Source organism: Artibeus jamaicensis, unplaced genomic scaffold, assembly GCF_021234435.1.
Source record: "Artibeus jamaicensis isolate MK-2021 breed Jamaican fruit bat unplaced genomic scaffold, CSHL_Jam_final scaffold_537, whole genome shotgun sequence".
Lineage (NCBI taxonomy): Eukaryota > Metazoa > Chordata > Mammalia > Chiroptera > Phyllostomidae > Artibeus > Artibeus jamaicensis.
In genome coordinates this window covers 3,398,225-3,423,320 of record NW_026522047.1, presented here as the reverse complement: position 1 = coordinate 3,423,320, position 25,096 = coordinate 3,398,225, and the positions used below count along the sequence as shown (strand labels likewise).

The window sequence follows — 25,096 nt, the reverse complement described above, 5'->3', positions numbered from 1 at the left end:
GCAGGGGCAGGTCTCGTTTCTGAGGCCTCTTCATGAGAACGGTTTCCACTGGTGACCATCATCGCCACCGTCCATGCTTACACTTACCACTAACACTCCAGTCAGTGAGGTGGGTGGGCCTCAGGGGGGTGGGTGGGCCGGCACCACGCAGGCCGGAGAGCATCCTCCGCCTCCACGGGCGGAGTTCAGGTGCCGGCTCCCACACCCGTGCTGTCCCTGCACCCAGTCCACAGGCGCCAGTAAGCCCATCTCGGAACCTCGGTGGTGGGCCACAGGCCGGTGAAGGGCGGTGGGAAGGCGCTGGGAGCAAACGGGAAGCAGGGCCGGCACCGTCCACCACCGAAGCTGCACCAACGTCACTCTAGGGCTCCTGTTTCGAAGGCTCCGAAGTGTGCAGGAAACTGTCACCTGGAGCTCTTCCCTGCAGGCTCGCTGGCCGGCAGCTGACTAACGCCACTCTGGTTTGAGCAGGACAGGCCTACCCCAGAACTCTGCAGCAAGCGGCCATCCCCCTGCTGCCCAAGAGGGTCTGTGAGGAGCGCTACCAGGGCCGGTTCACGGGACGCATGCTCTGCGCTGGGAACCTCCAGGGACACAGACGCGTGGACAGCTGCCAGGGTGACAGCGGAGGACCCCTCGTGTGCGAGCGGCCGGGAGCCAGCTGGGTGGTATATGGGGTGACCTCCTGGGGGCACGGCTGCCGTGTCCAGGATTCGCCCGGCGTGTACACCAAAGTCTCGGCCTTTGTGCCTTGGATAAAAAGTGTCACCAAAGTGTGACTCATGGGAACCTCAAGGGAAAACAGTATTTAAAGAATCTGTTGGAGATTTCCAACCTTCACATGGGTGCTCGGCCAGGGGTGCCAGCAGATGGGGACCGAGGTCCCCGATGGTGGTTCAGGTTGAAGACTGTGTGCACCGCCCCCCCCCCGCCTTAGACAGCGTGCAACGTGGGTGGTTGTTCGATACCTCAGTGCAGTGCTAATGGTCTTTTATGAGCACAGTCGCCGCCCCAGGTTAGTTTCCTCGGACACTAAACTTACTCTCATTTGAAACTTTTGCCTAGTTCTCAGAACTCTCAGATTATTGTGTATTTTGGTCGTACAATGAGGCCGTTTCTACCTTTACTGGGAGAACTTCTTATAACTGAGTGACTGATACATGGATCCATATTCCGTGCCCATATTTGATGTGACCTTCACACAGCTGATCTGTGTAGACTGTCAAGGGGGGAAATCTAGGGCCAGGAGGTCAAGGAATTCTGCTCAGTCCCCACAATGGACAGATTCACTGTCACAGCACATTCCTGAACGGTGCTTTGTAGTGAGCACCATGGCGATCGTGAGGGCAACATTCCTGTTATCTTGTGTGTTCTTAGCAACGTGCAGAGGAATTCCTGGTAACACAATAAAGAATGTCTTCAAGTTGTCGGATGCACAATCTAATTTATCCACTCGATTAGTTAACACCTCCACTCTGGTTCCTTTTAACTGTTTCAGGTTGATAACTGGGTAAAATAAATGTTTATTCCATAGGATTATGCTGTTTTCTGCATTACCTAAGAGTGCCATCTGTTGCAACTGTATGGCCATTGACTGAATCCTGTCCAGTTCCTAAGGCCAGCCTGGTGGTCCCATTTAACACACTGAACAGGTTTCCCGGCCTACAGCGGGGAGACTGGCAGGGCGTCCAGCCCACGCTCAGTGGGCTGCATGCGGCCCAGGATGGCTACGAATGAGGCTCAACACAAAATCATACATTTATTTTTTAAATATTTAATTTATTTTTCGAGAGAGGGGAAGGGAAGGAGAAAGAGTGGGAGAGAAATATCAGTGTATGGTTACCTCTTGTGCGTTCCCTGCTGGGAACTGTGCCGACTGGGAATCGAACCTCGATACTCTGGTTTGCAGGCCTGCGCTCAATCCACTGAGCTACACCAGCCAGGGCATAAATTTACTTTTTTTTTTTTGTTGCTCCTTAGTATTTAATACCAATACTTCTCTTAGTATTTATTTAACGTGTGGCCCAGAGATGCCAAGAGGCTGGACACCCAGTTTCATTGGGTGTAACTCACCCACCTGTTCTCGGCTTGGGCACCTCAGTGCACTGCTATGGAAAGCAGCCAGATTTCCCAGCAACCCGTTTCTGAATGAGAACTCGGCCGAGAGGGGTCAAGGCGAGAGGGCTGGTGAAAGGCTTTGACTGCAAACTCCCAAGGTGGGCCCCTGTGCTGAGGATTCCTTTGCCACCCCCACCCAGTCCTTTCCCTCTGGCTGTTTCTGTGAAGGGGGAGCAGTACCTGCTCACTCTGTACCTTCACAGGACTCTTGCTGGCAGTGCAGCCTTTGCCCCAACCTCAAGGGCACGCCCCCCGGGATGCTTGAGTAATCCTATCCCCAAAACCCTATAGCCAAGGAAGAGATGCATTAAGTTCGGTGGTCTTAATGAGAGTTTTAGGATTAAGAATGGTTAATTCCCCTCTCCATCAAATGGTCCTCTTTTGTAAACCCACAGCTCTGTAAGATACTGGTGGCGCTTCGCTTTCCAGTTTACTACTGAGAACTTCCTCCCGGGCTGACCTTGGGATTCGAGCACAGTGCTGGCGCAAGTGACAGCTGACACGTGCCATCGTGTTCCCTCAGCCTTGCAGACAAACTGTGGATTCATGAAATATGCCTTTATTCTAGCTAATTTGATAAACGTGACTTTTGTAAGATACAAATGTTCAATACACATTTGTGTAAATAAAGTGCATAACCTTTCACCTTGTGCAGTGGCTTTAGTCTCTTATGTGGTTGGTGTAAAGTGACTGCCGTCCCCCTCTGGGGTTTCCCGGTTTTCATGTGTCCCTCACCCCCAAATGCTGCAGCAGCCCCTCCCGGGGTTCACCCAAATCACCACCACGCATGCTCCTAACAGCAGAACAGGAGGCAAGTCGGTTCACTGTTTTCTGCAATACCCTCCCACTTATTAAATCAGCCAGAGCACTGAATGTCCACAAGAATCAAGCATTTTATTTAATTACAGAAGAAAGCACTCCCTTACTGTCTTTGAAAGAGTAACATTCAGGCCTTGGTAGTTTCCGGAACGTTATTTTGTTTCCACAGCATCACTTGCCACTCAGCCCTGGAGCCGTTGACACTCCTTGTGCCACGGGATTTCTCTGTCCCTGCAAGACAAGGGCAGGTTTACGACTCACAAAACTGAGATTTCAGTAGGTAGTTCAGTCACTTCCTATTCATTTGTCTAATTATTCATTCCAGTTACAAAATGGCAGCAAAAGGGGCCAATGTTGGTCTTCCAGCTCCTTTGCACTAAGATTAGCTCTGAAACATGAATAAAGAGGAGCGTACCTTGTTATGTCTCCCGTCACCCATCAGAACAGTTAGTTCGCCTTCATGGAAACATTTGAAAAACAGATCTTTGCGCAATAACCCAGCACCCTCCCGTAACAGTGAAGAATGTTACTTGTGCAAGTCAGAATCTGATACCAATTAAATGGTGACAGCTTTGCCAATAAACAAGAATATGCTCTTCCATGGCTAGGAAGGGAGACTGCCACAGTCGACAGGTCCCAAAGACACATGGACGTCCACAACCGCGAAGTCATCAGCCGGCATAAGCAGACCCCACTCACCACGTAGCTCGCTCTTTAGTTGTCGGGGAGCGGAAGGGGTTCAGGTCAGCAGCGGCAGAGTGGATTCACAGGGCCACGTGGCGCCCTGGGCCGACTCACCCGGAGCGCTGGGTGCCCGCCAGGCCACAGTGCATGCACGAGGCTGGGGACTCAGCTTCTAGGGATGCACGTGGCGGCCGCGCGACCTAAGCGGCCCCCGAGCGCGCCCAGGCCCCCCAGCCCGCACACTGCCGCAGCTGCCCTCGCCCCCTCACTACAAGTCCCCCGGGCCCGCTGCATCCCGACTATGCCAAAAGGTTCCGTTCTAATCGCCATCTGAGCGTAAAACACACGACCCCCGACCCCCCCCCCCCCCCCCGCCCTAAAAAAGTAACCGACAGACAACACTGGCAGTTTGCAAAAGGACGAACGCTCCTGCGCACGCGCTCTTATACGGCAGATGACGCCATCCCGGGGACGCGCCGCGAAGGGCGGGGCCTATGCGATCTCTCCTCCGCCCCGCCCTGCCCCTCCCAGCTCCGTCCCGGCTCCACCTCCTTCCCAGGGGCTTCCAGTTTATCTCCACCTCCCCCACGCCCCGCCTCCTTCCACTGAGCCTCGAATTCCCGCGCATGCGCATTCGGCGGAGCTGAAAGGCTGTCGCGAGAACCGGAAATCCAGATGTCGCGGGCGCTGGAGTAGTTGTAGGGCTTGTTTCCAGTTTGTTTCAGGCTAGTTACGTTATAATCGGCGGGCCGATGGCTCCCCGCGTGTCCACCTTTTGGTTGGGCTAGTTCACACGGGACGAGCTGGTCCGTGTGTGAGTGTGGAGGGGCGGCCCTGCCGCAGGTGCGGGCTCGGTCTGACGTCATAGGGGGTTCGCGCGCGGCCGCGAACGCCGGCGTCAGGCGAGAGCGCGCCGGACCGCCCCGCGGGTGTGACCCTCCTGTTTTCTTCCTTGTTTGAAAGTTGGGGTGGAATGGACAGGGGACGTTGCCTTAGTTTCAGGCGTGCGACCCAGTGCCGGGTGTCGCACACGCCGAGAGAGGATCGTCACACCACATCTGGTTAAACTCAGCCCCACACGCAGCTACTGCTTTTTCCTCTCGAAAGGACCTTTACGACCTGCCTCCTTGGCAACGTTCAGACGGACGACGCGCGGCGTGACTGTCTAGTCGCCGCGCGCCGCCGTGACTCAGTGTGTACTTTACACCCGGAAGTCTGCCTCGCGCACCCCCTCTGGCCACCCCGGTCCGTCTGCGTCCAACTTGCTTCCCAGCTTCCCTGTAAATAGGAAACTACAGGGACAGGGAGGACGATGCAGACGCGTTCCTGGCGCTGCCGTCTGTGGCGCTGCCATCTGTGACGTCCCCACGTTAAGCAGTGCTTTAGCGACTGTTCCCATCTGCTGGTAGCGTGAGATTTTTGGCTGAGATGGCGATACATGTGTGGGGCTTTGAGATCGAGCCTAACGCGTTTTTATCCGCTGTGACGCCAGATCTTTGGGACTTAGAATACTCAGGAGAGGTCATGTAGCAATAGGTAGAGTTAAAAATTGACAGCGAGTTGAAAGGTGCCAGGCGACGCTGTTCGAACTGATCAAACGAAGGCTGGGCAGCACTTTAACTCTGCGGTTGCTACCAGAGCTGAAATAGATACTTATTTAATAGTATCTGTGAGCATCTGGAATAGATGCTCATCATAGATACTTATTCAGCAGTGTTGCTTCCCCTACTCTTTCCTCTGTGGTTTCGGTATAGAAACCGTGGGGACCGTCAGAGACACAGCGTCAACTGCACACCTCTCATAGGAACCTGCAGATGAACTGGAGGGGGTCGAGTCAGGAAGTGGCTCTCGGGCTATTTGTCACTTAACACGGGAGGTTCTTTGTGCACGAGCAGTGCGCTGCTGCTGCTGCTGCTGGGAAGGTGGTGATGGGAGCACAGCGCCCACAGAAGGCGACGGGAGTCGCCCCTCCGTCTAGCACCCAGAGTGTTCTTAGCTCTGAGCACCCACGGACGCTGCAAACTTAGAAGGCTCCAGCCTTACTATGCGGGGTGGCCCCGGTCCCAACGCTGCAGTGGAATCAAGGTCTGCTGGTCCAAGACATCACAGGTTTTCCAGATGATTCAGAGCTCAAAGCCTTGGAGTAGGCCCTGATGTCTCTCTGCACCCCACCTTTGGTTTCTGGTGCCTGTCTGAGTCAGCCAGTGTGTTGGTTGTCCACTGCTGGGTGTCAGTTGACCTATGGCATCAAGGGTTAAGGCAGCAAGCGTTCCTTATCTCAGGCGGCTTCTGTGGACGAGGACTCAAAGAGCACCTGACTGTCTCTGGATCTCACGAGATTGCAGCTAGAAGGTCCACAGGGCTGCCGGGTTTTCTTCCAAGCTGGCTGATGCATGAACTTGGCAAGTTACTGCCACCTGGCTCTCCACTGGCCGAATGAGTGTCCTCATGATCTGGCCGCTTGCTGCCCCCGAAGGAGTCACCCAGCAGAGGGGGCCCCAGTGTTCTTATGACCACCAGGTGTTAGAAGGGAGTGAGGAAACCCTGGTCACACTGGAAGGGAAGGACATGAAGCTCTGACTCTTGAAGAGTAGATATGATCCAACTCTGGGTAGATATGCTCCAACAGCAAAGGTTTCTCCCTTGTCACGCCCTCATCCACTCTAGAGACTCAGGCTAAGGAGGCCTTCACCAGGTGTCCCCTTTCTAGGCCATGCTTGTGCCTAAAGACGTCAGTTCTGCAGTGGCACTTGTCACACTGCCTCCTGCTTCATGAACCAGAGCAAGTTCATGGCCATACCCAACTTCAAAAGGATGGGGAAATGGAGCCCTAATATGTGCTTAGAAGGAAGGGAATCAGGAACATCAATGAACAGCTCTGAGGATTTCTACAGTTGCCACGTTATAGCCACCTTTTCTCCATTGTCCTGCTACTAATCTGGGATGATAGGATTGAGCTGCCGCCCCACCTTCCTAACTCCCCCTTCTAATCATCCGAGTGTATCTGTGATGGATGAGGTTTCCTGAAACACCATTTCCTCCCGCGAGCCACCTGCTACAACAACTGTAGTGACTCGCCCACCGGTTACCAGTGCCACGCTCAGCACGCTTGTTCTCTGACACGGACACTGGCCCACTGTGTCTGCAGTGTATGGATGACACCGAGACAAATTCACATGGACCACTGAGTCCTGTGGAGGAAGAGGGATGGCGTGGCTGCTCTCCAAGGGGAGAGCAAGCCTCGGAGCCATCTCGGCCACCCTCAGGAGGAGGAGGGTGCCCAGACCCTGCCTTGACAGGCTTTTATGGATCAATTTGCACAGGAATCCAGGCCGTATATACACGTAAAGCTTATCAATCTTCGTCAGGCGGAGATGATGAAACGATAGAGAAACATTCAGAGAACTCTGAGCGCCTCTCCTGAGTCAGGGTCAGATAGTTAAAGGGCCGTCAAACTTTGAGGAACAAACTCACTTCCTGCCTGGACCCTTACCATTTAAATTGACAGTATTAGCAAAGTAGGTGTCTTAGGATGTTATGCATTCTTTCTCAGGCCTGATCTCCTGGGGAGCCCGCCCTTTCCAGCACAGGGCTGCACTGCCCTCTGTCATTGTTTCAGGCAGGGGGAGTAAGGCAGCCAAGAGATTAGGAGACTTCTCACAGACAGAATGAGGACTCAGGCTATGTCAAAGCCGAGGGGCGAGGGTCCATCACCCCCTTTTTCTATTGCCCCCAAGTCCTTCCCTGAGGGCCCCCGTGATCGTACCTGTGTTAGGTCATCCCTCCCTGGAGGAATCTTACCCATTATTGGCTAACTGGTCAAGCACTGGGGGTCAGGCAGGATGAAGTAAAAGGAGCAGGAGCGGTGCTCCTGCCAGGGAGATAAGCTTTGTCTCCTTAGTGGCTTATGGTCCCAAGGTTGCTCACTCAGCCTTAGCCATGGGCCGGGGGGCAGAGGGGGCGGTTACAGCTCCTAAAACCAGGCAGGGCGGTTCCCAACAGTTCTCGTCTTTGCTCACATGCTCTCATGGCGTAGACTGCACTTCCCCTTCTTCTTGCCCACCCACGAGACTCCTCTAGGTTCTTATTTTTATTTTACAGGAACCTTTCTTCTGGAACATCCGGGTATCTTGGTCTCTTCCTTTTCTTGCCATCCTTAATATTTATTCTTGTGCCTTAGATTTTAAAAATTGTTCACCCATAAATATTTACTGAGTTCCTGCTATATGCCAGGTCCTGATCCACATGCTGGGGCAAGAGCAGTGAAGAAAACAGTCCACGTTTTTTGTTCACAGAGCTTATATTTCAGTGGTGGAGAGTGTCTATTCCTAGGACTGTCAGAGTGTGTCAGACGAGCAGAACCACCAGGAGACTCTATGGATAGTGAGGTCCACTGCGGGAGGAACTGGTACCCGCGAGAATGGCCAGGAATCTGCGCTGACTTCTCCTGGGCCCACAGTTCCACCTTGGGGACAGGACACCAGTGGGAGGAGCTGGTCCCGGGTGGCAGGCTTGCCTGGGCTCACTGTCCCACCAGGGGGGCCGGCACGGGAGTGACACGGTGCCTGGGCCGCAGCCTCGCCTTGGGCCCTGTCTGACCTTCCAGTGCGGCACAGAGTCCGACCGCGGCTCTGCCTCCTGGGGCGTCTCATGCAGAAAGTCCCTGTGGCCACTGTCAGTCTGTAGCCAATTCAGGGGAGGGAATGGAATCGTAGCCCTAGCCCAGGATGCTGTCAAAATGCAGATCACCCTCAGTTAATAAATAACGCAGTGAAGTCTTTACGTGGAGAAAAGTGAGGAAGGGGCGGAGAGTCTCTGGTCTTCGAGTGTTCAGAGAAGGGCTCGCTGAGAAGGTGCGGTCTGCTCGGTGAGGGAGGGACTTGGAGAAGGCGAGGGGGCGAGGCGCACTGACACCTGGGAGGAGAGCGTTCTCAGCACTGGGGCCTCACACCTGCTGTGCTGGACAGCTTTCCACGGGCTCCCGGGGTCCCCACCTCCCGTCCCCCCCCATGTGATTCCCTTCCCGTGAGTGGCAGAATGGTGACGTGTCACTTCTGAGATGTCATTGTAAAGGACTCTGCTTTGAGTCTTGCTACCATTCTCCGTCTCGCCTGTTTGAATTGTTGGCTCTGATGAAGCTCCTTGCTCTATGGGAGAGGCCTCTGGCCCACGGCCAGTAAGGACTGATAGGAGCTAATGATAGGAGCTAAGGGAAGTAGTCTTTAGGGAAGTAGTTTTTAGGGAAGTAGTCTTAAGAAAAGTAAGTTGCTTGTTCGACCTTAGCTGCTTGCTCAAGCCTAGGCGGGAAAACGCACACCCCACCTGGGGCAGATACTCCAGGAAGTTAAGAAGTTAAGAAAAGAACAATGAAGTAATAAGAACTAGTCAAGCAGATAGCCTCCTGGAAGTTTTTTACCCCCTAGCGTGAGCCCAGCTAGCTCAGCCGTAGAGCATGAGCCCCCAGGCCAATGGCGAACCTGAGCACGAGCTGTTCATGCACCTTGCAGGCCAATCATCAGCAAGATTACGAGCCCTAGCTTGAGCCCCTGACCAACGGCTAACGGCCACCTCTCGCTTCTGGAAATCGCTTGCTTGCTCGCTTCTATAAGAACCCTAGTCTGTAAGCAAGCGTTCGGCGCGACTCTCATCTGCAGGTATTTTTGGCACGGTGTCCTCGGACGCCCTGAGAGCTCGCCCCTGCGCAGGTAAAACTGTGATTCAATAAACATCTTTAAACCTCTCAAAGTCTTCGTTCCTTCTCTCTTGAACTTGGGATGCAACAAGGACCCGAGGCTGTTTTCAGACGAGCAGCCCACGAGGAGCTGGGTCCCGTCAGCAGCCGGGAAGCGGGGTGTGGAGGCGGAGCCTGAGGGGCCCCAGGCCCTCTGGTCCCCACAGCCTGAGAGACCATGCCCTGGAGGGGCGGCCAAGTCTGGAGGGAGCCGGGCGCGACCCTCGACCCTCGGAGACTGAGTGAGACAGTGTTGTTTAGGGCAGTGCCTTTGGGGATGACTTGTTATTCAACCAGCAGCTGCTCTGCTTGCACATTCACGAACAGGACGGATTCAGCTGCAGTGAAGCGAGGGAGCAGGAAGGGAGGCTGGGGAGGCACGAGGCCACTTCGGGCCTTGTGGTCGTCGTGCAGTTTTAGGCCTTTTAGAAGGGAGCTCTGTGGCCAGCAGAGAGTTCCGGGTGGGGCTGGGACGAGGCCCGGCCCCCGGTGCGCATGCTCGTGTTCACTGCTGCTGAGAGGAGGCCCAGAGAGGTGGGTCCGGGTGGGAGCGGGGAGACTGGGAGTCAGCGCAGCCGCACAGGTGAGGGAGTCTGGCGTGTGTGGTGGGGCCCGTGGAGGAGAGGCCTGGTTCAAGCCCGGATCTGTTTTGTGCAGAGCAGACAGCGTTGGATGACGGAGGGGCTCTCGGTTGTCAGAGAGGGACACAGGGTGGGGAAAGTGGCCGCGGGCCTCTGCCTGTGGGCTGAGCTGGGGCGAGCGCAGGGACAGCCATCTGGGGGCCAGCACTCGGGGGTCGGTGCTGTGGGTGGGGAGGGTGGGAGGCGGTTCGGACGCCCACGCAGAGCTGTTAGGCAGTGAGGTCGGCGTGAGTGTGGGGTGCGAGGGAGGGGCCGGCTGGAGAAGCGAAGGTGGGAGCTGGCACAGCAGACGGCCCTGGTGGGGTTCGGTCACAGTGAGCTTGTGCCCAGGGCCCCCTTGAGGCAGAAAACAGGAACAAAGACTGGGCCCTGGGCACACGGACCTTTGTGCACGAGGAAGTGCACCAGGAAACGGGAGCAGGCTGAGCGCGGGTGGGAGGAGGGCCGGGGGTGCGTCTCCTGAGTCAGGAAGGGTGTTTCCACCTGGGGGGGTGGCCAGCTGCTCAGGGTGCCAGTGGGATGGGGGCTGAGACGTGACCTTAGTGTGGCAGTGGAGGGCGTCTGGGACCCTGCGAGGAGCGGCTTCAGAGAGAGTGGGAGCAGGAGGACTGGAGACTGTGGATGTGGGTGACTCGAGGACTCACGCCCTGACGAGGGCGAGAAGTGGGGTGGCCCCTGGAGAGGGCCGTGGGGTCCAGAGCGGGTCATTTCTGAGTGGGGGGGACGCGAAGCACGTTCACATGCGGGTGGGAGAGATCCAGAGGGTCTGGGGAAGCCGGGGACGCGGGAGAGGTTGGCGAGCTGCTGGTCGGAGGGGAGGGGACTCGTGCACAAAGCTGGAGCCAGCCCGTGACGGTCCCGTGGTCGGCGGTTCACCTGTGGAACAACCGCGGCCGGGCCAGGTGCTGGCCCGTGAGGACGAGGTGGAGAGGACTTCTCAGTGTTCTCGTGTGTCAGCCCCTGTCCTGGCCGATAGAAAGTACCCCCATCCACCGAGAGGGAGCAGGGCCAGGGGATGCGGGCGAGGATGCGGTTCTGGTGGTTTGGGCAGAACCTGAGCCAGGTCAGGGCGGATGACAACCTGAGAGGAGGGGGGACACAATGACTTGTGAGGCCCGTGAGTCAGAGGGGCTTTGGAGCTGGGCACCACATTAAGTGACTCCGCTGAACATCTGTCACACACGTTTACCGGGACGGTCAGCAAGATCGGCTGAGCCTCGTGCGGAGCCCTGTGGTCTCCAGCTGGCTGCCCTGACGCTGCCCGAGTGACCGCACTCAGCGTTCAGAGAGCATCTGTCACCTCAGAAGCTTGACCTTTTCTTTCTTCTCTTCCCAGAGGATGTGTGATCCCCAGTCTCTGGTTTATCCTACTTACCATTGAGACCGTTTTTTTGTTGGTTTGCATGCCTCTATGTAAATGATTATTTAATACTTAATGTAGCAATATATAGCATTAAAATGAACAGTATTGTTACCATTTTATAGTATTTATAGACTAATTTGTAAAATATCTCGTGCTGTTATATTAGGCATTAGAATGACTTGAAAATGTAATGATCACTGACTAAAATTCTCTTGTGTTTCTTTATTTTCCAATATAATTTATAAATGTTTTATGATTTACTCTAATACTCAGATCCAAAATTCCTCTGCTTCGCTATTTATAAAGACTATAAATGTCTACATTAGTGAAAGATTAGTTTATGTTTGTATAAAATAGTGGAAATAAAATTGCAACAGCCCGTTTTCATCTGGCCACTAGGTGGTGGTGTTACCCTACGATTCAGGTCTGTTTAAAAACCTATGGGTTTAAAGGTAAATGCTCATTATTAGCATGGATGTTTTGTAAATGAATATGTGGATTACAATGTGGAAATGTCAGCATATGCAATGGCTCTACCAGCCTGCTTTATGGCCTCCAGTTTTATGTGACACATTTTAGCCCCAGTGGATATGGAAAACCTTAGGTTCATCTAGAGAGGACCAGCTTGCCCCAGATGCAGATTCTAAGAATAAAATAGAAACACCACAGGCCTTCTTTGTAGGAGAACTGTTTTTAAAATACTATAAAGTATTCAAGGAGAGACCTAAGTCATTTTCTGACATCGGAGGCATATGAGTTGATACTTTTGCCTGTGGGGTGGATGAAACGCACCCGCTCTGTTGGAGAAGTGTCATTTTCCTGCCCAGCCCACCCCAGCCCAGGGGCCATCACATTTGTCTTGCTCACTGAGCGTCTGCCCCACGGGGACGCCTGGACGGTAGCGGTGAAGAAGCCTCGGTGAAGAAGCCCCGGGAAGTCACACACAGTGTTCAGGAGGAAAAGCGAACTGCAGGTCAGCCTGTGGAAGTGAGCGTGGTGTGTGCTCCTGGACATTGGCCCGTCCTCCTCTGTCTTCGCCAGGGGTTTTGAGTTGAGGGCTTCCTTTCTCTTGCAAGGCTATATTTCAAATTTTTATAATGGAGATCATTTCACAGTGAAATTTTAAGACAAACTTTGAAAGTGACTCCTGTTAGTCAATATTTATAATTGGAATGGATTTCCACTGCCTTGAGTCTCAGCATTAGAGGTTTAAATTCTTCACGAGATAGTAAGGCTCGCATTGATCAGTTTCCATTTGATCCTCAAAGAATTGACGGGATTCGTACAACTCTGAAAAATTTAAGCTTGAGCTGAATCTAGAAGTATCTTATTTCTTTATTTTAAAACTACAATGAAATACTTCAAATGATAATAGGAGAATACTCCAGTTTTTTTTATTAGTTATTTCTTAATTCTATCCAAGTAAATATATAGGAAACAGTAGAATTTGAACCAGGGGACCGACTTTTAGAATTCTCTGATTTAAAACCCTTCTGTTTGTATATAATTTATGTAAATGAACAGGGTGTCTCAGGCATCAGAAGAAACCCCCGCCCGACACCCAGTCAGTTTGATAAAAGCGATGCGCATATTCAAATGCACTTCTTTCTTTAGGGCACAGAACAGTCAGGCCCAGACTGAGGAGGGACTTCGTGGGGAATGAGCTGGCACCAAGGGGTCTGAGAAGGACAGTTATTTGTTGTCCCTTCCTCAAGGCGGTGATGGTAGTGGTAATAGCTAATGATTATTGGGTCCTCCTCTGCTCATTAATGAGCACATTTCATCCTCACCACAGTGGGGTGAGGGTTACTGTTATTGTCTCCATTTAACAGATGAGCAAATCGGAGCCCCAGGGAAGCAGGGGACCGACCTGGGGCGAGGTCAGGGGTCCGACTGGTCAGGGTCTGCACTCTCAGCTGGAAGGAAGGAGAGCGACGTTAGGCAGAGGTGACCATGACTCTGGGCTCAAGCCTCACGTCGTTGGCCTTGCGTCTCGTGCGTGTGCCGTGGGAAGTTGCCGGTGCTTCGCAGACCCGTTTCCTGTCCGAGGAGGAAGCCAGCAGTGTGGACTTCAGTGCGGCTGGTGGTGATCTCCCAGAAGGCTCTGGTCAGTAAGGCTCCCTGCAAAGGTCAGGGGTTTTTGTCTCATGGTTTAAAACTGTTTTGCTAATCTTAATTTTTATTAGGAATTTGTTATTATTTAAAGTTTGAATTTATTTCTTGTTATTTAGAAGGAAGATATAGATTTGTCTTTGTGCATTGGGGAAATGTGTATCTTTGTTAATTTATTTGTAAAAATTTATACTTTTTTATCACTTAAATGTGGGAAATAGGCAATGTTAAAACCACTACCCTATGCTTTTTTAATTTCCCTGGTTATTTAGTGTGAAATCAGCCATTCATTCACCACATGATCACCTGTTCTGTGCCAGATTGGCATGCACACGAGGAGTCACATGTTCTGTGTCAGAGACTGGCACGCACATGAGTCACATCAGTGCAAGGACACAGGCACATCTGTCTGCGCTCAGAAAACGTGTCTGAGCAGGAGAGAACCACAGCTGTGATGGAATCCGTAGGTTAGGTAGTAGTTACGACAGTACAGGGACTGTCCTGGTTAAAACCAATCCGATCAGGGTGACGGACGGGGACTGCAGGGGACGGGGAAGGTTTTATGTCGGGTTGTCAGTGCTGGCTTTCTCGAAAGATGGCATTTGAGCAAAGAGGCCGGTGATGTGGACAGTGGGGGCACTGTCACCACAGGGCCCCAAGAGCGTCAGCAAGGAAGCCGGCCCACCAGCTGCAGAATGAGGAGAGGAACTGAGGTCCTGAGGCCCGCGGACTTTAGGGCCTTGAACTCTGCCCGAAGGGGGCCGTGGCAGGATTTGGGACAAGAGCCCCGACTGGATGTGCAGGAAGGTTACTCAGGGGACGGGGACGGAACTGTCCGAGAACTCTCAGAGAACTCAGATCTCCGAGCTAAAGATGATACTATCGGAACGGGGTGGCCCCACGGAGCTGGGGAGCAGTGGCTGGTTTTGGATGGAGTGGAGGATAGAGCCAAGGGGTTTGTTCACACAGTCAGTGTGGGGTGGGCGGATTTACAGGCTCCCCCACACCAAGGGCAGGGCTCAGGGTGTGTCCATGTGTGGCGTGACAGGTGGCTTGGGAGGAAGGTGGAAGTCTCCCTGCGCTGCGCCTGCAGACTCCAGCCTCCCTTCCTTCTCAGCGGGGCTGGGCCGTCCGCAGCCTCCCGCCACCCCCGCTGTTGGCTCCTTCCCCAGAGTCTCTGGGATGAGATGCCTACCTGGTGGGTTTCAGTCCCATCACCCACACACCTGGGCAGAAACGTAGCTCTCTTTAGTTTTCAGTAAAAATCCCCATTCAAGAGGGGCCTGGTTACCTTAGGAATTTTTAAGGCTGTGTTAGGCAAACCCAGTCAGATTCAGGATTCTTCGTTCCCCTCCTCCCCGGGGTGGTGATGACAGGGACGTCAGGTGAGAGGGTGAGGTCTGGGCCTCGGCTGTCCCCTGTCCGCCCCTCGCGCGGGGGACCTCCTCCAGTTCCTCCATTCTGTCCGCGGTACCGGTCAGCGGTCGGGGCCTCCGCGGGCCGCCTCCTGGTCCTAGGTCCCTTCGGGCCCAAAGGCCGATTCGTAGAGGTTTCACCAGGGAACCACCTCCGCGTGCTCTCCCGGCCACTCCTCACCGCGCGAGCTGTGGCTCTTGGGACTTCACTGACTTCCACCTCCCAGGCCAGGGGCTCTCACGCCGTCTGGTCTCAGGACCCCTTTATGTCGAAAACTAATGAGGTCTCCAAAGGGCTGTTGTGTATAAGGGGCTGTATCTCTCAATATTTACTGCGTTAGAAATTTAAGGCAAGAAATTAAATGATATTAATTGATTTAAAAGTAATAAGCGCAAACCCATAATAATATTGTAGTTTTAATGAAAAATAAATCTTTACCAGGAAATAAAAAAAAACAAATTCAGTGAGAAAAGTGGCATGTTTTTACATTTCTGCAAACCTCATTAATGTTTGATTTAATGGAAGACAGCTGGATTCTGGTGTCTAGTGTTGCATTCTCTCTATTTCGATATGTTGCTTTAGTTGAAGTGAGCAATGAAAACCTGGGCTGACACAGATGTGTGTTTGGGAGAGGAAAGGGTGTGCTTGTGGCCTTTTCAGAGAAGGATGTGCTCCTTTCACACGACACCGACACCCCACAAGTGGTGCTCTCTCACGGGTGTGCCCTTGCCATGTGGAACGTTGCATTTCTGTTTTAAGGGATCAAAACTAAAAAATTCAGATTCAGAATATTACTTGTTGCAGAGAGAAAAGAAAGCCAGTTTCTTTGGTCCAACTGTGTGAATTACGCGTCTCCTTTCAGAGCAAGAGCTGGCCTGTTTCAGTGATGGACGGGAAACAAGCGTCTTGGCCTCAGACACACAGACAGAAGGCATTTCCTGCGCCGGCTGCTCCCTCAGAGCCGGGAAGCAGACTGGCGGGGAGGACTCTGCAGGAGGCCTGTCCCCGGTCCGTGTGCCGTGGACGTGTCTCCTGTTTCATTCGGTTCAGCTCGGTTTTCTGCATGACACAGCGTGAGTGCACGTTCTGCCTAAGAGACTTAGGAAGTTCTGCCTTGGAGGCTCAACGCCGTGAGCATTCATTCACTTTGTGAGACGTGCCTTCAGGTTCTTCAAAGGGACAGCCAGGCCCTAGAGCGACCCGAACCTGTGAGTGGCCGTCTCTCCTGGATCCCTCCTGATGCCGTCCACAGGCCTCTCCCTCCGCGGCGGCGCTGGCCCCCCGTGTGCCGCAAGCATGTGTGAAACGAGCGACCCCTGACTATGGAGTCCGCACGGACCTCCTCCCCGTCAGGTGGTCAGATAAAAAGGTGACGACAGCCGGCACGGCATTAGCCATCTACTGTGAATGAACCCAAATTGTATCTATTTTTGTCAGATCAGCAAAAAGGATATTTTTTGTGTGCTGCAGAGTTTTGGTGATTAGTTTCCGTGGGCCGTGAGATGGAGGAGGTGGGAAGCCGGTGCTCGGAGGGATGTGCGGAAGGAGACGGTGAAAAGACAGCTGGTTCCAGCCCCGGTGATTTATCGATCTTTGTGTTTGTAACTTTGGCAGATAAACTGAGAAGTGAGCAAACCTCAAAGGTGAAGATTGCAGCAGATTTGATTCCTGAAGGTGCAAGGAGATATTAAAAACCGTCACACGCTCACAACCCAGTGCATAAATCCTCTGTGACGTTCGTTCAGAGCACTGACTATGCAGAAAACCCTGATCCATGAGAACTCGAGGACAGTAAGTGGCAAGAGCCAGGCCAGCACGGGGGTGGAGGTGGGGTGGGACGGACGTGGCCCCAGAGCCTGCTAAGTCCCTGGGCCCCGGGGAAGGGCTCCCTCCGCGTGGAGCCTGGACTTCCGCTCTGTGCCTTCAGGTTCCATCCTCAGCTGCAAGCCGTGGCCCGACCGGGTGAAGTTCAGTCTGTCTCGGGCCAAGTGAGTGGAGAGAGGGTTGGCATCTCAAGCCGACACAAGTGTTGTCTTAAGGACAGTCCTGCACAGGTGTGCGTTGCCCTTGTCAGGACTGGGGCCGTTTGGGGCCAGGGGTGAGCGTGTGCCTGCGTGGGGTGGGCTGGAGGAAGGCGGCAGCAAGGGTGTAGGCGGGGGCCCGGCAGACTCAGCTTTGACGGAAGAGAGCCCAGCTCGGAGTGCAGTTGAAAGGAGAGAAAGCCCTTCCGACGGATCCATTTGCGCAGTCTGTGCCTCGCCGTCAGCCAGCCTTTGGCTGTGCTGCGTCTCTGGGAACTTGCAGCGCCAACATCCCTGGAAAGTGCAAGGTTGTCACTGTAAGCCAAGTAGCATTGGTGGGGCTGGTTTAGAAAACAGTCGCCCGCTGGCTGGAACTCGAGTTGGCACATTCGTGTAGAAAAGTGGGGTGAGAGGGTCTGTGATCGGAGACCTCTGGTGGGGGTGGCCTGTCTGGAGTCCCTGCAGCACCCAGGCCAGTGGGCTGTGAGTCGGGGGGAGGGGGCTGGAAACGAGAGGAGGGGTGTGTGGGACTTGTGGAGGAGGGCGGACTCCCCCACCGCCTTTTCTGCAGATGCGTTTTGCTGATTTCCAGCGACAGAGCAGCTCACACTCGGCCCCAAAGACGGCAGCCGCTGTGTGGGAGCGGAGAGGGGTCTCGGGAGCAGGAGGCTCTGTCCCCTGTCCCGTCCAGGCAGTGGCCCTGGGGGCCTCTCACTTCTCAGGGCCTGTGGGGGACAAGCGGAGCTGCTTTACACTTACTGGAATGAAAAAGAATTGACCGGGAGGAACCCCGAAAGGTTTTATCATTAACTTACATCCTCCTGGAAGTGTCCACACATCGGCCTGTGCCGAGTCCCACCTGGTGGTGGCCTCTGTGTCCTCCGGCCGCCTCCCACTCCGCCCAGGGGACACGCTCGGACACCCGCCTGTTACCCAAAGTCACCAGGCTCACGCTCTGCATTTTCTCATTGCAGTTTGTTGTCAGTCTACGTAGCAGGTGCCACGCTACTGTAACAATTATTTCCAGGGTCACTTTTATTTTAAAAGTCTCGGAGAAAGAAAATGTTTCCAGTAACTTCCATTCAATGTGAGTGACAAGAATATTAGAGTGACGAACACGGAAATGACCGTTTCATTTCCTCCTGAGCAGTTTCCCGTTGTAAGCAATGTCCGGGAATCCTGTGCAAACTTGGTCTTCAGCCGCACTCTCCCGCACTCATTTCGCAGGGCACTTGTCCCTGTCCCCATCGGTGGCCGCCCTCGGGGGCACGTGGTGGAGGGGGCACGTGCTCCGGGACGCGAGGCCGCCTCTGCCCAGGCGGGCCCGCTCCGGGCAGGTCCTCCCTGCACTGCGAACCAGCGCAGTTTGGTTTGACCTCCGTCTCCTTTCATGACACAAGGAACGAGACGCTCTTAACCTTGACCTTCGAGGGTGAGCCATTCACTGCACCCCTTCACCTGGACAGAAATCATGCCAGTAGCAATTTTTTTCAGAAGTTTAAATGCACATCACGTGATGGAAACATCAGCGTGTCAATTTTCTGTTTTTTTTTTTTCCCATCAGTAGAAATGTCGTCAAAACACGAGCCTGGTGCTGTCGGTAAGCACGGGGGCCCGTCCTCACCCTGTTTGCCCTTCTCGGCCGCCTGTCCTCACGGGGCTGTGTCCACCCGTGTTCTCTGCGTGTCGGCACCTGCTGTGGGGGAGGAAAGCGGCACCAGGAGTGAGGACGGAGTTTACCGCTGCGGCCGGACACCGGGAGTTTGCTCTGACGGTCGGCGTCTTAAACGTGGATTCTTTTGCCTATTCTTTCTGCTAATAGCTTGTTTGTTTAAAAACTTGTGTATCATTTGGGCATGTAAAACTTTACGAAAATTTAGTTAATAATCAATATAATTAAAAAATTTATAGTATGTGCAAGGATCTCAAGACTTGTTTTGTTATTAATGAATAATTGATATAGTTTCACGGGTAACTGTGAAAATATTTGGGTGGTTGATTTTTCTTGCATCTTTTTTTTCTTAATCATACTTTTGATAGTGTTTTGCAAAGGCTTATGTATAGGGTATGGCAGGGAATTTGCTTACTGCTTACATACTTTATGTGTAGTGTGCACTTAAAAATTAAGTGAACATGAACACAGGAAAATGCATATGAGGTTTTTTCTTTGTTAAATGCTTTGTTATTCATACAATCATTGAATATTTAGGTGAAAGTATCCTGTGAGAACTGTGCCTGCTTTGTCTTTGTACTTCCTCCATTTAATTTGGAACACAATCCATCAGTTTAACTGTGTTCTGTCGTCTTCCACGAGTACAGTGACAAACTATTCCAAAAAACTGGGCACCACCCTGCTATTCTTTTCTGCCTTGTATTAGAAGTATCATTGCAAATATCACATTAACAATTACATATGAATTTGTTTTTGCTATAAATCTCTACATTATACAATTTCATTTAGAGCTATATGAAAAATGTACTGTTTCTACAAGTGTAAATAACCTAACACACGATCTAGAGAAACCGTCGCTAGTTTTCCTCCGACAGGCTTTGCTCTGAGGAAAACTTAAGAAACAGTCACTCCCACGTGGGTGCCGGTCTGTGTCCGGAGGCAGCTCATGCCTCAGATGCCGGGCTGGGTGTCTCTGCGGGTGCAGGGAGCGGGTGCAGGGAGCGGGTGCAGGGAGCGGGCCCGAGAGGCTGGCGGCCCGAGGAGGGGACGCGGCTGTCAGGGGCCCGCCTGCGCCTGCGGGGCGGATGGGCGCTCGCCTCAGAGGACCCCCCCCCCCACAGTGCTCACGGTTGTTCACCGTCCCGGAGCCCCCGGTGTGTCTCTGTTCGCCGTCCGGTGGCTCTGTGGCCGCGTGCCCCCCCGTGTCCTGGTACAGGGGTCAGTCATTTTTCCGTGAGTGCGCTGGGTGCTGTGTTTGAAAATCACTTCTTTTCTATAGCCGTTGTCTCTCTTTGATGCAGATGAAGATCATACATATCTTTTTCCACTCTGATCTCGCACAGATTGTAAATTACCATCTTCCTAAGCACTTCAGTGGATTTATGTTTTGACAAGTGTTCTTCGCAGGAGTTAGGCCTTTGGCATTGTACGCTGTGTCGTGATGTTGTTTTGCCGGTTGTTTTGCAGGACACTTTGTAGAATCAGAGTAAGGAAATGTCGCACAGGCGAACAGCGGTCTAGAACTCTGCGGAGACACGGTCTCGGCGGCTCCACACAAGTGCCGGTTTCTGGGAAGCGGAGCAGCTCCGGGTGTGAGTTCGATGTTCACGGGGGTGCAGGGCAGCCCCGGGACCCGGCCCAGGTGCGGGGCAGGAGGGAGGCCGCAGGCCCCAAGGCTCGTGGTGGGGGCTTCTCCTCCCGACCGCCCACGCGCCGGCATCCGAGGATCGGAGGAGACCCTGTTTTCTCCTCTGAGGAGGTACGTTTCCAAACAGCCTTCGGTAGCTTCCCGAAGCTTTGGGAAGGTGCTTGGGTGTAAGAAGCGTCCCCGGCGCCACGTCACCTTCTGCGGCTCCTGTCGCAGCCAGGCCGGCAGCGGCTGCCCGAGCCTGTGCAGCAGCCCGGAGAGCCCCCCCGTTGTGGTCCCGGTAGTAGCTGGACAGGAAGGCTCCGCTCTGCGGGGGAGGGAAGGTGCGTTGTGTCCGACGGTCTATTACAGCTTCACCTGCCCTGACGGGTCACGTCTGCCTGCGCCTGAGTCTGGGTCACGCACGGGGACCTTCATTAGCACGAGAGAAACACCGGGACTCGTTCTTCAAAATACGCACCTTGGTCTACACCCCGATTCACGAGGGGAAGAGCTGTCCTCGCAAACGTGCCGTTTATTTGACTCTGTAGAATTAAATGTTAAAGTAAGGAGCTCGAGTTGCTGGAAGCCGGGCTTGACAGTACTGTGCTCTGTGAGCACCACCCCAGCCTTGGGGACAGGGCCGGCCTGGCCCGCCTCTGCTGCCGAGGGCCCCTCTGTCACCGCTGACTGGCATCCGGACACTGTGGAGATCTTCTAAGGCACTTACGAAGCCCTGGCTGCTGGAGCCGAGCCGCGGCAGGCCTCACCGCTGTGGGGGGTGTGCACCTGGCGTGTGGCGCACTGGAGCCGAGGCGGGAAAGGAAGGCCTCAGCCGCCCCCCGACCTCACAGCCGAGCTGTCTGAAAGGGGGGGCTCTGCTGGGGGCTGGCACTGGGCGGGGCGCTCGGGGACTGCGGGCTCCGGCCGACCCTGGGGAGGGGCGTGGGGAGGGGCGGTTCCGCACCTGCGTCTGTACCCGCTGCTTCGCACGACACCGGGAGCTTTAAAAGCACGCACTTACTCCCTTGTGCTCTTCTGTCTAAATGGCCTGCGTGGCTGTCCATGTTCAGTGCCACAGGAGAAGTCTCATCCTGCGTGGGTAACTGTCTCGTGCTGGGTTTTGCAGGGGTCACGGTCTTTGGCACTAGGCTGAGCACTTGTGCCCCGTTCTGAGCGGCCTGTGATGAGGGAGGGCCCAGGCCTCTGTGCGGCTTGTGCTGTCAGTCTCGGTTGCCCGGCTCTGGTCTGTCTTGGCCTGTCGGCCACGCTCAGGCTGGGCCAGGGCGGACACACGCTAGGTCTCCCGTCCGGGAGCCCCTCGTTCTGTGCCCTCCGCTCAGCTGGACCTGGAGTCCAGGGCAGGGCCTGGTCTTTGGGGGCAGGGGTGTCCGAAGGTCCCCTGTGTTCTCTCTGAATGGCTCGCTTCTCATTGTTCCCCGTGGCGACCTGCTTGGAACACTGCTGGTGCCCACTGCCTGCTGACATTCCCACGTGGGGACTGGTGGTCCCACGTCCGAACCCACCGCAGCATTGAACCCCCCGGGCCCCTTTCTCCCACCCTTCCTCCTGGTGTGGGGGTTGACCCCCCCGAGAGCGAGGGCTCGCTCAGCCACCTCACTTCATTGGCCACGTGGGCATCGTTTTCCTGCCTGGCGAGGGGCTCAGTGGCATGTGGACAGCTCAGAGCTCAGCACCGTCACACGCAGGACACACGCGCTCCCAGAGTGACTCGGTGATGAAACAGTGGGAACCTTCTGGTTCTATCTCCAGTTTCCGGTTGCTGAGTCTCCTGCCTCAGCACCAGGGGACGTGCTTAGTGCTGCCATTTCTGTGAGAGTAGCTTCCTTTTTGGAAGGAGATGCGGCCGCCCTTGTTCTGACTCAACGCGGGAAGTCCCACCGCCTCTATTCCTGCCTGAGAGGCGATGCATCTCACCAGAAAAAACCGGACGCTTCGGAATCCAGGTGTCACCTTTAACTTTCAGAAAGGCTGGATTTCCATTTCTGCCACCTTGCTAAGAAAGCAGGTGTGCTGTCGCTCAGAGTCGGGCTGATCGGTGTGCATGGTAAGCTCTCTCCTTACATCAGGGTCCACGGAAGGGTTTTCTCCCTTTGCTCCTTCCGAGGCCTTTTGTTCTCCCTTCTTGCAGCAACTGACACCAGAAACCTTTGTGAGAATCAAACCTAAAGAAGTAAAAGAGACAAAAAAGTATTTTTCAAGTCATTTGTAAGATGCAGTCACCCCAAACAGGAACATTTTTATTTGGGCATTAATCGGTAACCAGGGAAACTGGCATATTTTTGACTACCCCTCTGCACAGTCTGCTGGCAGGAGTCTCGGTCCATCTGTCAGGTCTGCGAGTTGGCCGGGCTCCTGGTAGAAACCTTGTCAGCAGAAGGTCCCCTATTAATAGACGTTAATAAGCCTGCCTCCTTTATCTGAAGGGAGAAGTTGTCTGCATTTCAAGCCTTCCCGGGGTTTAAACAGGACAAGTCAGGCCCCACCTGCCTTTCCTGACGCGCACGGGGCCTGCGCGGCAACCTGCAGAGTTGCAGAGCAGGGGTCTCGCTGGGACACCGGTGACGCGCTCAGGGCCCCCCGCTGTGGACCGTCTCCCAAGTCCCAGAGCCTGGTTTGCCCCGAGCTCCGCATTCAGGTGACGCCCCTGCACAATTGGGTTTTCACACCACGATTGTATAAACAGAGCAGCATCAGCACATTCGATGTGTATTTCACCCACTAACACCTTTCTCATGGCTCTTCATCATTTGTGCTCTTGTTACATGACCCTTCAGGACCTGAGGCCCGTGTTACGGCCCTGAGCACCGCCCACCCGGGGATCACTGAGTAAAAGGTGAAGGACGAGGGAACATCATCACGTTTTATCTCTGAGCGTTTTTGAGATGTAATTTCCATGTCTAGCCCTCACCCATTCTACGTGTGCGGCTCAGTGATGGGTGGGGCTGCTTACAGCTGTTCGACTGTCACGGCCATCCCGGTGGGAGGGACCCACCCCACCCTGGGGACCACGGCAGCCAGTCCTGGACATTAGTCCGGCCCCAGAGAGCCCAGTCTGCTTGCTTTGCTCAGTCTGGCTTCTGTGGGCATTTGCTTTTTCCTTTCTCTTTGCCGGAGAGGAGATGCCGACCCATTAATCCACCTGCCAGTTGCTGCACGGGCGGCATCTTTGGGTTCCAGTCCGGGGCTGTGAAGAAGGGCCACTGTGCGCACGTTTGGGGGCCGTTCATTTCTGTTGGGAGGGGCTCCTGGGACTGCACCAGCCGGTTTGTGAAAACCGTTGAATTTTTTAAAAACCGCAAAGCTGCGTTTCCAGAGCGGCCTCCCATCACACATCACCATTAGCGGTGGGTGAGGGCTCGGTTTCTCCCGATTTGCGAGGCGGCTGATGCTGCCTGTCGGATCACAGCCATTTCGTGGTGTCTCCCCGCGGCTCCGCTGGCACGTCAGCGTGACGGCAGGTTATGGTGCAAGGTGGCAGTCCTGTGTCTGCAGATGGGCTCTTCTGACAACCAAGTTGGGGACAGCTTAAAAAGCTCACTGAGGGGGTTCAGTTTGTAGGGGAAGTGCTTGCTGTCGGCATGCGGCGCATCAGTGGAAAGGCACAGTGCCGCGTGCCTCTGTCCCCCGTGGGGGGCACAGCGCGGAGAGCTGAGCGGCTGGCGGAGCGGCCGCCGGGCTGGCGGAGTGCGGGCCCCGCCCCCTGCACACGGGAGCTCGGCTCTTCCCTGCTGGTTTCCCTGCCGATCACCAGAGCTGACGGGACCCACCGTGCACTGTTGTTACGAAGCAACACGTGGAGATACCACACACAGCCGAGCTGGACTTTGAAATGTAACAACCACTTTGAAAACAAATTCGTCACAAGAAACAGGAGCAGACCATTCTCTTCTCTCTCGCCACACAGCGCTCTGGGCTCCCTGTCCCGGGTCACCTGGAGGTTCAGCGGGTTCTCGCTGCCGTGGAGGCCGCTTTGGCCGCCGAGAGAAGTTTCCACGCAGCACGTTTTTACTCAGACGCCTCTCGGTTGGCAGGGGGGGCGGGGGGCGCTCTGGGGACGCAGGGACTTGGTTGCAGGAGGAAGTGATGGCAGCAGACGGAGTAGAGGTCCTTCTGGGCTTCGAGCCAGCTCCTGCGCGTTATCACTCAGCTGAGCCCCGTCCACACAGCAGGACAAACGCAGTCTTCATTCGGCCCCTGGCCATCAATTTCTTATCGCCCATTTATTGGCGGCTTCATAGTAGATCAGCACTAAAAATCGGAACAATTCTGTCTGGTTCCACTTGTGCTCACAAAGAGGTTAAGTGACAGAGAAGTAAAGGCCTTGGTTCGGGGTTTGACTCACTAGTATCCTATGTGGGGACACTCCCATCAGGGACCGTGGGGGCTGGGGATAACTGAGTGGATGTGTTCACAGGAAGATGGAGACCTCGCATGTTTCATGTCAGCCGATAGGAATTAGTGCAGCTCCACGCTGAGCATTATTTTCCCTGCTTTCTCTCAAACAATCAGTCAGCTGGGGACACAGGGCGACACGGACCACACAGCTGGAACTGTTCGGTGTGCCAGCCCTGCCTGGGGGGGAGGGGTCAGAGTCCCCGGGACAGGCACTGGGAGGTGCTGATTGACTGGGCGGAACCAGAAAGTTCTCGTTTACATTGTTTAATGCTCATCCTGCTTATTTGAAATCACGCCCACACTGGTTCAGAAATCAGATTTCTCACGCACTCCGTGTGCCACCTGAAGTCCGCGGTGGCGGAGGTCGGTCATGTTGGGCCCATCGCCGCGTGAGACTTGGACGTCTGGCCACTTTCTTCGTGACTGTGGAAAGGGGTGAGTAATATTCTTCACAGGAGAGTCTTATCGCCGTT

General features: G+C 54.4%; 1 protein-coding gene, 1 long non-coding RNA gene and 1 other non-coding gene across 3 annotated transcripts in view; 1 reads left to right on the top strand and 2 right to left on the bottom strand.

Annotated features, from left to right (window-relative positions):
- PRSS12 (serine protease 12) overlaps positions 1 to 927 on the top strand; it is a 33,951-nt gene extending 33,024 nt beyond the window's left edge. The window contains exon 13 of the mRNA XM_037129906.2: positions 472 to 927. Within this exon, the coding sequence (XP_036985801.2) occupies positions 472 to 779 (308 nt within the window). The 3' untranslated portion in view covers positions 780 to 927. The remainder of the gene's footprint in view (positions 1 to 471) is intronic.
- Positions 928 to 2,993: 2,066 nt separating this feature from the next.
- LOC119037712 (uncharacterized) lies at positions 2,994 to 3,985 on the bottom strand. The gene is made up of 2 exons (XR_005080264.2): positions 3,637 to 3,985; positions 2,994 to 3,168 (listed from the first exon to the last, which is right to left on the bottom strand). It is a non-coding gene; the product is annotated as an uncharacterized LOC119037712 (long non-coding RNA).
- On the bottom strand, positions 3,459 to 3,589 carry LOC119037721 (small nucleolar RNA SNORA24). The gene has a single exon (XR_005080271.1). It is a non-coding gene; the product is annotated as a small nucleolar RNA SNORA24 (small nucleolar RNA).
- Positions 3,986 to 25,096: the final 21,111 nt, after the last annotated feature.